General features: G+C 43.6%; 1 protein-coding gene across 2 annotated transcripts in view; it reads right to left on the reverse strand.

Moving 5' to 3' along the window:
- Window positions 1-8,565, reverse strand: part of MGAT5B (alpha-1,6-mannosylglycoprotein 6-beta-N-acetylglucosaminyltransferase B) — a 245,105-nt gene extending 236,540 nt beyond the window's left edge. For both annotated transcript variants that reach the window (XM_026702067.2, XM_087924789.1), the window contains exon 1: window positions 7,797-8,565. In XM_026702067.2, coding sequence (XP_026557852.1) covers window positions 7,797-7,864 — 68 coding nt within the window. In that variant the 5' untranslated portion in view covers window positions 7,865-8,565. The remainder of the gene's footprint in view (window positions 1-7,796) is intronic.
- Between the last annotated feature and the right edge of the window lie 3,572 nt (window positions 8,566-12,137).

Consider the following 12,137-nt stretch of genomic DNA (forward strand, 5'->3'; position numbering starts at 1 on the left):
CTCTTTTGACTTCTCCCTTCTGATGGGCACATCATACAGAACACCAAGATGGAGGGCTCCTTACATGTCAATCCAGATGAAACAATTAGGAAGAAAAAAAATCTATATAATAATAAGAAAGAAGGAAAGGGAAAAGAAAAGTACTGGTACAATATTATCATAACACGCCTTAGTTTTCCCATTTGTAGTCTCTTTCCAAGCAGATCACAGGAGAACTATTAAGCTTTAAACAAAGGGAAGGGCTGGAAAAAGTAGAAGCTTCCTTGTGGTTTTAAGAGAGGTAAGAAGAAAAAAGGGGTTTTGCCATAGGAAGTTAAAGACCAGCATTAGATAATAATAAAACTGAGGCTACTATCAACATCTTTCAATTTGGTCAAATATAAAAATTGGCTGCGACTGCCCACAAAATATATCCCCCAATGTTTTCTGTTAACTCTTTCCAACAACCTTAGCGATTGTGTATGCTACACACTCATAATTCACAAGTTAAGGGAAGGATGTGTTACACCAATCAGAATAATGTAAGTATATTTAGCCTAATGAGCCATCTGATCAGAGGTGGTATTCAGCAGGTTCTGACCGGATCTGGAGAGCCTGTAGCAGAAATTTCGGAGAACCAGCAAATACCACGTGAAGATTTTACAGTACCCTTCCCCTGCCACGCCCACCAAGCCACACCCACAGAACCAGTAGTAAAAAATTTGAATCCCACCACTGCATCTGCCTTTGTTTCTGATAGGTTTTGATTACAGAAACAGAAATAAATGGAACACCGGCATGCTCCACAGAAAGCTGTCAATCTGTTCTTTTTGTGTTTATATATATTTATTAGATATATATCATGCTTTTTCCCCTCTTCAAAATCTATTATTTTAACCCAAATTAGCAACTCTGTGAGGTACTTTTTGTTGAAAAATCCAATGTCTCACAGGGCACTTCCACAGCTAAGGGTGCACTTACATGTCAACATAAGAACAGTCCCTGATCTAATATCTTAACTGCTGCAGTATTTTGGCTTTTCTTTGTTTAGAAATTGCCTATGCAGCCTATGTGGGGCCTGGAGGAATTCCTACAAAACAGAATTGATTGACAACCATCTCTCTCTCTCTCTCATAGACACACACACAAACACAATGGCTTCTCTAAAAAACAAAGGTGTCATAAAAAGAAGAAGGTATATTGCTCCATCATAGCAGCAATTTTGTGAATTGTCAAGTCCTCTGTATACTAGCCATTTTGTGACAGTGCCTACATTGTAGGGACGGCAACATATCCCCAGTTCCAAATAGGCCTACCAATGCAAAACAATTGCCCATCCCTAATTTAGCACATTGACATTTTTATTAGTTTATCTGCACAATATGCTATGCATTAGTAATGAAAACAGCAACAGACATTTTTTAAAAGCAAACACAAACTAGCACACAGATGATTTATTTAGTACGTTTACTGCATCTTCTAGCTGAAGCTCTCTAGATAGTTTACAAAAGCATTTGAAGGCTACAGTTAAGCTCAGAGAGGGGAAGGGATCTGCATCTTGTAGTATTGTAGGCTCTCATGGCCAGTATCTGTTTGGCAGCTTTTGATTTTTCCTGACATTTGGCTGGCAATTGTGGATGCCATCTTCAGACCACAAACAAGTGAGCAGGAATTGACTGAGCTCCAATGTTTATAGCCAGGTGTCCTAACATCTGATTGGCCTTTATCTGATTTCGTTTCTGATTGGTGCAGGCTGGTGAGGGCTGGTCTCTGCTGGTTGGTGAATGTCCAAACGCATACTGCACCAGTGTTTGTTATGGCTGTTTGCTTAGTGAAGCCGCTTTCATGGGCTTCCTAATAAGAGATTCTTAATACATCAGAATGATAGGGACAAAATGAACTTATTCACTTTGTATTCTGACTCCATCCAGGTATTCCTACATTAATGCATTTGCCTTTGTGCATGAGAATAGATTTCAAAGTGCCAGAAAACCAAGTGATGCAAAAATTGGCTCACCGTGTCATCTTTTTCAAGGGCCTAAACCTGGTCTACTAAATGTGTCTGGTTCTGACAACCTTCCACTCGCTATCTCTCAGCTCAATCGGCTAAGTCAAGTTCTACAGTGCTATTAAGCTGGGTGTCATTCAACAGGAGAAAAAGTGACAGCTCCCACCAATGGCTGCAGATCCTTCCTGACACAACCAGCGCAGCTGGTGACCTGCTACCAAGAGAATCCTCCTTCAACCCTGTTCCTAGCCTTGCTCTGCACTCCACATTAGGACTCATTTTGCATTATGTCAGGCAGCTTTACTTTGCAACCGTAGCAAAATCAGGGCCGGCATTTTCTGTTAGAATGATTGGGGTGGAAGGTGCATCGCTGAGGTGAATCCAGGAAAATTTATTTGAAGGGAAGCAGAGCCAATTACAGCTCCCTGACAAACATCCTTGGATGATGTTAGCCCTCTCTGCATTCACATTGTTCATGCTTAAGGAGACGTCATGTTGGAATTGTTCTACATAGCACAAATCTAGCTTTGCCACCAAATATACACAAAAAAAACTGCTGCTTCTGGCTATAGTCTGCCAATAAGCATCATACTTGCATTTTCAAACACTTCCAGTCTCCATTTTGAATATATAAAAAAATGAGCTGTATGTCTTTAAACAATATGTCCAACCCGGAACTTCACATTTCCATTGAAGTCAGCTTTGCATTATCGCCTTCTGTCGAGAAGACAGCCACCCTAAACATTTCTCATAGTGTATATCAGTTTTTCCCAATCTGCTGCTTTCCAATCACGTTTATTATCAGCTCCCAGGCATCCAGCACATCTGTACAGCACCAAATTGGGAGAGATCTAGTAATAGCTAATTTCAAAGAAACTTTACAAGGCATCTCACATGGAAATTCTTTCTCTCTGTATTTTAGGCACAAGAACCAATTGTAATTTTTCTACAAGAAAGAATTATTTGTGTGTATGTGTGTAGAGAGAGAAAGGGGATTTTTCCCCCAGATCAGTAGATTGCCCTGGATCTATCTGCCTGATATACACTGCTCAAAAAAAATGAAAGGGAACACTTAAACAACACAACGTAACTCCAAGTCAATCACACTTCTGTGAAATCAAACTGTCCACTTAGGTAGCAACACTGATTGACAATCAATTTCACATGCTGTTGTGCAAATGGAATAGACAAGAGGTGGAAAGCATAGGCAGTTTGCAAGACATCCCCAATAAAGGAGTGGTTCTGCAGGTGGTGACCACAGACCACTTCTCAGTTCCTATGCTTTCTGGCTGATGGTTTGGTCACTTTTGAATGCTGGCAGTGCTTTCACTCTAGTGGTAGCATGAGACGGAGTCTACAACCCACACAAGTGGCTCAGGTAGTGCAGCTCATCCAGGATGGCACATCAATGTGAGCTGTGGCAAGAAGGTTTGCTGTCTGTCAGCGTAGTGTCCAGAGAATGGAGACGCTACCAGGAGACAGGCCAATACATCAGGAGACGTGGAGGAGGCCGTAGGAGGGCAACTACCCAGAATCAGGACTGCTACCTCCACCTTTGTGCAAGGAGGGACAGGAGGAGCACTTCCAGAGCCCTGCAAAATGACCTCCAGCAGGCCACAACTGTGCATGTAGCTGCTCAAATGGACAGAAACAGACTCCATGAGGGTGGTATGAGGGCCCGACATCCACAGGTGGGGGTTGTGCTTCAGCCCAACACCGTGCAGGACGTTTGGCATTTGCCAGAGAACATCAAGATTGGCAAATTTGCCACTGGCGCCCTGTGCTCTTCACATATGAAAGCAGGTTAACACTGATGACATGTGACAGACGTGACAGGGTCTGGAAACGCTGTGGAGAATGTTCTGCTGCCTGCAACATGCTCCAGCATGACCAGTTTGGCAGTGGGTTAGTAATGGTGTGGGGTGGCATTTCTTTAGGGGGCCGCACAGCCCTCCATGTGCTCACCAGAGGTAGCCTGCCTGCCATTAGGTACCGAGATAAGATCCTCAGACCCCTTGTGAGACCATATGCTGGTGCGGTTGGCCCTGGATTCCTCCTAATGCACAACAATGCTAGACCTCATGTGGCTAGAGTGTGTCAGCAGTTCCTGCAAGACGAAGGCATTGATGTTATGGACTGGCCCGCTTGTTCCCCAGACCTGAATCCAATTGAGCACATCTGGGACATCATGTCTCGCTCCATCCAAGAACGCCCTGTTGCACCACAGACTGTTCAGGAGTTGGGGGATGCTTTAGTCCAGGTGTGGGAGGAGATCCCTCAGGAGATCATCTGCCACCTCATCAGGAGCATGCCCAGGCATTGTAGGGAGGTCATACAGGCACGTGGAAGCCACACACACTACTGAGCCTCATTTTGACTTGTTTTAAGGACATTAATTACATCAAAGCTTGTAGTGTTTTTCTCCAATTTAATTTTGAGTGTAACTCCAAATCCAGACCTCCATGGGTTGCTAAATTTGATTTCCATTGATAATTTTTGTGTGATTTTGTTGTCAGCACATTCAACTATGTAATGAACAAAGTATTTAATAAGAATATTTCATTCATTCAGATCTAGGATGTCTTATTTTTGTGTTCCCTTAATTTTTTTGAGCAGTGTATTTCTATACCATCTCATTGCAAATACAATGTAATATAGTGATATTTAATGATATTTTAATTATATTCTGGTATTATTACTGGTACATCCCCTCCAAGTAAGCATTTTGAAAATTTATATGCTGTTTTTCCAATAAAAACTCCTAGAGCAGCAGTCAATGAAATAAGAAAAACAATGAATATGCAAAACCCTACAAGAATAATGCAGCAATTAAAATGATGGCAGAGATTCAGCAAAACAGATAAAATCATTATCAAATTCATCCGACTTACCTAATGAAATAGCTGAACAAACACCTGGAGCCAAAGTATTTGCACCAGTGGCAGGCAAGTATCTTTGGGAAGAGCACTCCAGGGTGCCACAGCCAAAAAGACTGGTACATTTCCCCCCCTTGAAGTAGCTTTATCTTTGGCAAAATGATCAAGTGAACAACAAGCACTCTAAAGACTCCAGTCTCCAACCTTTAATACATGAGCAATCAATTACTACCTGGTTTTATGAAGCAGAACTCCTAAATAAGGATCATACCTAGTTTTAGATCTTAAAAGGAAGACCTTGTTGGGGTTGGTGAGAATCTTAGGTGAAAATATGCTGAGAATCTTATTTTTTTAATCACTTCTCTCCCATTCCAGACACTTCATTCTGGATGTACCCTTATAATCTATGGACATTCTACTTGGCCTTTCACCAGTGCAGGCTTCTCACCACTTTCTGAGTGCAGGAAGGGTTGATGTCATCCTTTTCCCACTCCCAACCCATTGCAAATGCATCCCACAACTGAACTTTCCTTCTTTCATTCAAAACTGTGGGTTTTTTTTACCTGAGATATTTTATGCCCTTCAGAACAGAAGATGTCCAGAGCTTCATTCCGTTTTAATTGAAGTCCCTGCTCTGATTGGCTGCAGTACCCAGCCTTCTCCCTCCTCTGCAGAATATGGGCTCCACTACTTTATCCAGTCAAGCTGTTGGGTTTTTCTGTTCTTTTTACGATATTGAAATTAATATAACAATGCCCTGTTAAATTAAGAACAATCTTTCTTTTTAGAAGCTCCTGCTCCATTCAACTATACATGTTCCAGTAGGCAGTCTTTTTGATTTCTGTCCAGGCTGGGTAGAGCATGAACTCTCTGCTTTCTCAATCTCTGCTTCCATTCCTATAAAGCTACCCTTCCTTTTTTCTAAAAAAATAAATAAATCTTTAAGTTGAAGTGTAAGAAAACTTCTGCTCTATGAAGCTGAATACATAGTTCTTCCTTGCTTTAAAGTTTCTATAGATCAACAACAGCAACCTGTTCCCTATTGTTTTAGTTATCATCAGAGCTTGGATGCTACCATAAGTGGGAGGGGAAAAGGTGGTTTTAGTGTCAAGGAAAGTAATAAGGGTGGCACAGTTGAAAGTATCCCATCCTTTATGCAAATATCAGGGGGAAGTAAAGGAAAGCCTTGGGGATTAATTAGGGTAGAATAATGGTTACAAGGAAAAGACAAGCATTGGGAGACTCACCCCCAACAACAAGGTTTGACTTCACGGACTGGGAAAGAGAGGAAGCAAAGTAATGACCAATCAGGTCTTACGATGGCCACAGTCTGGTCTAAACACCAGAGAGGACCCACTGTCAGCTCACTACAATCCAGACTAAAATTTCTGAAGTTCTGAAAACAGCCAGGAACAGCCTGGGAGATGAATTGATGCAGTGCAGAAATGTCCTACAGTTATTTCTTACTCCTTGGGACTATTTGTCATGAGCTAGGAGACCTGAGCAGCCAATGGGCAGCTGGAACAATTGTTGACATCCCCACATTCCTTTTTTTTAAAAAAAAGATTATTGATGGTTCTTCTGATTGGGTAAAGTATAGGAAACCTGTGGCTTCCCGGGAGTTGTTGAATTTCAGCTTTCAATGTGCTGCACGAAGGATTTTCATAGACTGGGGTTGATGGAATTACAGTCCACAAATGTCTGAAGAGCTCTATATTCCCATGTCTAGATTTAAGCACTACGCTCTAGGCCAACTAGGCTCTTCTGATTTTTTTAGAATATTGCCAACCCCATCATTGTCACCATTCACATACAGATAGGCCTTCCACCTGTGAAATGAATTGAGCTACAATTACTCCAATCCATGGCCTCTGTGGTAATTCCATGCAATACATTGCACGCCTAGATCCTAGCTTCATTTGACCCTCTTCTTTAATTGACCTTGTTGTTGCTGTTAGATTAGCTCATTCTGAAAGTTCACCAACAACCCCTTAAAGTGGAGCAGCCTTCTGCTAGATGAGACAAATAAAAATAGCACTGTGGCACATTTGTGCCCAAACACCTGAAGACTATAAGTTAAACATTATTTAAGTTAGCCCTATTGGTTGGTTGTTAGTTGTGGACTTAGTGACTAAGTGATACGCTTTTTCTTTTGACCCCATGTACGTGGTTTATTTTGAGTTTATTTTGTTTACACTATTTTGTTTCAGGTTTTAATTTTACCAGAGTCATTATGGTGAGAAGGAAGCTATATAAATTAGTAAATGCATTTCCTAGGACAAAGAAAATCTGAAACTAGTTGGAAAAATGGTAACTCAGTGCATCAGATGATCATTGTTTGGGGTGCTCACTCATGCTTGCTGCCATCTATTTAATGTCTCATCCCGTATTTGGTGCAATCAAAAAAAAAGGTGCCGTTTGAAAGAAGCCAGGATATAAGCTCCAAATCCTGTCAACTAATTTAAGGAGCAAGAGAGGGAGAACAGCGGGAAGAAGGACCTTGAGAAAAGCCTCTAAAGAAGAAGACAAGTGCTATTCTTTTAAAGCAGGCTGATGTGCAGCAAATACTTAGAGAAAGGGAGGGGGGAGATGAAAGCTGGTGTGTTTGTATCTGCAATAACTCCAGCTGTGAGTGTATAGCACTATATAACAATGAAGTTTAATAACAACATCTTGCCTTCCCCCTGGTAAATCCTTCCCAAATTCCAAACAAGCTGCTGAAAGCTGCATTATGCCACCCACTTCCTCTCTCTGCCCACACTTCAGGGGGTTCTCAAACAAATTACTTTCTGCTACCTGCGTTCATCTTACAGGGTTTATCACATCAGGACAAAAAAAGAGAGAGGTGACCACATGCAGTTTTGAAGCCACTACCCACCCGCCTCTTTCTTTCTAATTGCACACACCCAGGAAGTGGTAGAGGAGAACTTTACCTAAAAGGCCTCAAGGTGACGAGACATCTTCTGACCATTATTTTCCCATCTGAATTCACTGTGATCATGGTTCACAACTTTTCTTTTCTTTAGGAAAAAAAAAAAAAAGTAAAACCAAACCAAAAGGAAGGAAAGCAGACGTCCAGGAAGTCAGATCCCAGTTCTTAGAAGGAGTTCATGTTTCGAGACAGGTGAAGGTTGTCCGGCAAAAACAAAATCAACCCAAGAAGTCCATAAGCACAAAGGCAACAGGATCAGGATCAGCTTCCCTGCTAGGAGCGCTGCCTTCTTGACTGCTTGCCTCTCAAGGAGTGGTTGCTTCCAAAGACATAGGTCTGCATGCACAAGAGTGGAGGCTGGATGATGGGGTGTCTCCTCCAAGGTTTCAGTCACATTTTGGAAACAGGCTGTAACAAGAAGCATAACATCTTCCCTTTCCTCCAAGTATTAAATCCACTGCCCAGGTGAGCAGCCCCTAGACCTAGATCCCCTTCTGTTCATGGGATCTCTCATCACAGCCAAGCTCCGTCTGCTTACACCTGAACCAAAAATCCTCCAGCAAAGGCTTGCCTCCCTCCCTTCTCCAAGCTGCCTTCAGCACTTCCAGGAAGCTGCCATTCCCTAGGACTGTTGTCTATTTGAGTGGTGACTCCCAGTCAGAGCTAAAGCTGTCCTGAAAAGGACTGGCTCCATCCCTGCCTGACAGACAGCTACCTTGTCTCATCCTGGCCATCCAAAACAGGCAGTTTTAGTCTTGCAAAGAGGCTGCACTGTCTCCATCTGTGAAGGATGCGCTGCTCCAAACCAGCATGGGAAAGACCGTTCAGCTGGAATTTGTGAGTTGGGTACCATCTAGTGGCCGCTGCAAGGAGATTCTCTGGCATTTTTGTTCCGCAGATCTTGTAAGTTCTAAGGACAGCACACCTGAAAGGTGCAATGTGATACATCTTTCGTACAGCATGGAACGGTGCTGCGTACCCCCTCCAGTCATTTGTAGGAGAGGCCTTGCCAATCAATAATGCGAGATGCATTCATATCATCATTACTGATCAAAACATATGCGTGAGAAAAGGACCAAGGTGTGGCCCATCAAGACACTTCGGTTTATAGTGAAGCCCTAGCTGACTGGAGGATTGGACAGAAAAAAAAGATTTGGAAACAAAATCTGATTCAGAATGTTCAGATTTCTTTGACAATCGCTAGCTGAAAGAGTGTATTACGCTGGTGTTCGTAGCTCTGTCTTAGTTCACTGTTTTCAGGGAAAATCAGGGAACAGCTGGGAGTATTTCTCTGATCTATGCTAGCAGAATCCAAGCATCTTTAATATACAAATAGATTAGACCATTCATTCAAAAACTGCTGGCAACTGAGTTTTGGGGACATAGTTCCCTATCCCATTTTTCCTGCTCCAAACCACGATACCTTAAAGCAAGAGTGTCAACTCGATTCATTGAGGGCCACAACAGGGTTATGTTTGACCTCAGGGGGCGGGGTGGGCATGGCCAACATGATGTCACTTGTGTTGGGGGGCACCTGTGGTGGCCTGAGCACTCTACTGATGAAAATGGGCTCCTGAGCTCCGTTTTCAGCTGTGACTGCCTCCTGCAACCCTCTTTCAATGAAAATTGAGCTGGGTGGGCATGCACAGCCCTTGTGAGCTCCATTTTTGCCAGCAGAGGCACCACAGGCTGGTCCTTCACTATTTCCAAGATAGGCCAAATCTAAGTGTTCAGATTCGGACCCCGGGCCTTGACTCTGACACCCCTGTCTTAAAGGGTGCTAACAATGTCCTCAGGATCTGTTCTTTTCCTTCTCCCTATTTGATTTTTCTCTTTGTACAATTTATGCACTCCCTGAATAGACTATTATTTTATGGATAACAATATATCAAAATAACAATCATCAGTTACATTAATAATGAATGAATTATTTAAATGAGTACAGTGGTTCAAAGTGGCAGGCGCTCACCAGCCCCTGAAAGCCTTCCAAAAAAGCCAAGTCTCTGCTATTTTCCAGATGGCTATGAAAGGGGAAACCATTTTTATTTGGGAGAAAGGCTATTACAAAGGAAAGGAGCCCCCAAGGAGATAGCCCATCACTGGATCCATCTATTGGAAGGTTTGAATCCTTAGTAAGCACCTGCTGACCATTTGGATTAGCTACACAAGCTCTATCTGGGAAAGGAAGCCTCTGAGATTCCTAGTAGTCCCAAACTACAAAGGGCTTTAAAGATAATGGCCAGCAAATTTAACTGTACTAGCTAGACAACACTGGCAACTGTTGCAATTGCTGCAGAGTGTCATTTTTGTACCATGACTGGCTAGCCATCACATGGCTACATATATGGCATTACATAGCATTACATGGACAGTCGCAGGAGGATCCCATGGCTGTGAGCCTGATCGTTCTGGGGGAAAACAATATTGGAATCAGTAAACTTCAATAAACTGAATTTACAACCACTCTGACTTGTTTTGTTTTGATTGAGCCATCAGCCTGTTTCTCTCTATCCAGACCGTGACAATTTCCAGGCTTCAGATCAGAACTTCCACCAAATCTCACATTGGGTCTGGGGTGGAGACGTGCAACTGGATATCACCAGCATATTGGTGATGACTCATCCCAAAGCAGTGGTGTCAATGTCCGAGAGTTGGAGTTGCCACAAACTGAAGAGGGTGGAGGGGCTGCACAGTTGGGTGTTGGGAACTGGGTGCTAGGATGCACTCACACTGGTGGAAGGTCAGGAAGAAAGAAACACAGGAAGCCAGTTCAGAAGCCATGAATCCAGGTCTGGTGAGTGATTGCTGGAGCAAGCTGGTATTATTATCTTTATTGTCAGAGTACAACGTGCGTACAATGAGATTGGCTGAGCCTCCCTTCATGCACCCCCCAACACAATTCACAGTGAGGACAGAAGTCCCTAACATGAAGTTATTTTCCATTCGGAAGTCTGACAGCCCATGGATAGAAACTTTTCTTCAGCCTGTTCGTGAATCTGGCTATGCTTCTATATTTCCTACCCAATGGCAGGAGAGTGAAAAAGGGATGTGAGTCATCCCTGAGAATTTTTCTCACTCTTCTAAGGCACCGAGCCCTAGTGATGTCATCTAGTGCAGTGGCCCCCAACCTTTTTTGTGCCGCGGCCCCTTACCGGCATCACAAAATCATCCGTGGCCCGGTACCGGCATCAGCACGCATGGCAAGGCGAGCCGAGCGACCAGCCAGCCAGCCGTCCCCCGCTTTTCCCCACCACCTTCAACTTCTCCTTTGTACCTGTGTTGATGGGCTTTGCGACGGCTTCGGGGTGGTCGCTTGGCTCGCCTTGCCATGGGTGCTGAAAGAATCCTCGTGCCTTAGTTTTGTTCGAAGCCGCCCCTCCCCCCCCCCCCGATGAAACTAAGGCACGAGGATTCTTTCAGCACCCAAACGCCGCTTTCTACCCGGAAAAGCTCACCGGAAGCACTTTTTCATCAAAACAAGATGGCGGCGCCCAGCAAACCGGCGGCCCAGTAGAAATTGTTCCATGGACTGGTATTGGTCCAGGGACCAGTGGTTGGGGCCCCCTGATCTAGTGCTATCAGGAAACAGCCCACTGTATTTTGTGCTGTGCTCACCACCCTCTGTAATGTCTTTCTACCCGTGGCTGTCAAGCCAGCATACCATACCATAATAAAATATGTGAGGATACTTTCTATTGTGGTAAGTGGAGGTCATCTGTCATTGTTCCACTTTATTTTTTCACAAGACTTTAAGGAAATGGAGTCTCTGTTGGGCCTTTCTGGCCACCTGGGTTGTGTTGATTTTCCAGGTGAGATCTTTGCTGAGGTAGACTCCCAGGAATTTAAAGGAAGAAACTCTCTCCATACAGCCCCCCTCAATGTAAAGTGGGGTGGGTTCCTCTCTCTTCTTCCTGTAGCAGGCATGGGCGGAGCATGCCGAGCTCTCATAGCCATCTGGCCAGTGGAAGCTGGCAATGCTGGCTAGAAACGTTCTGTATTCACTATGTACCGAGTCAAGACCAGTAAAATTTTCTGTTGAAATCCACAGCATGGTCTCTTCTTTTTCTTGCCAGATTCAGAATGATGAGGATGGCCTTTCCCAGCAGTTTTCTGTAAATGTTAAACATGATAGGGGAAAGAACCAAGTCCTCGGGCATTCCAGAAGATAACCTTTATGAAGGCCTCGTCTGTCCCATACCTGCGACCACCAATTGATTCTGCTTATTCAACCACTATAACCTGGTTTTCTCAACTGCCAACCATCATAGGCAGCTAGCAGAGTATTGTTATTGACAATACCAAAAGGTCCCGATAGGTCTAAAAAGTCAAATACGGCTGCAGT

The sequence above is a fragment of the Pseudonaja textilis genome, chromosome 2 (assembly GCF_049901715.1).
Source record: "Pseudonaja textilis isolate UNSWEBS1 chromosome 2, rPseTex1.2, whole genome shotgun sequence".
Classification (NCBI taxonomy): domain Eukaryota; kingdom Metazoa; phylum Chordata; class Lepidosauria; order Squamata; family Elapidae; genus Pseudonaja; species Pseudonaja textilis.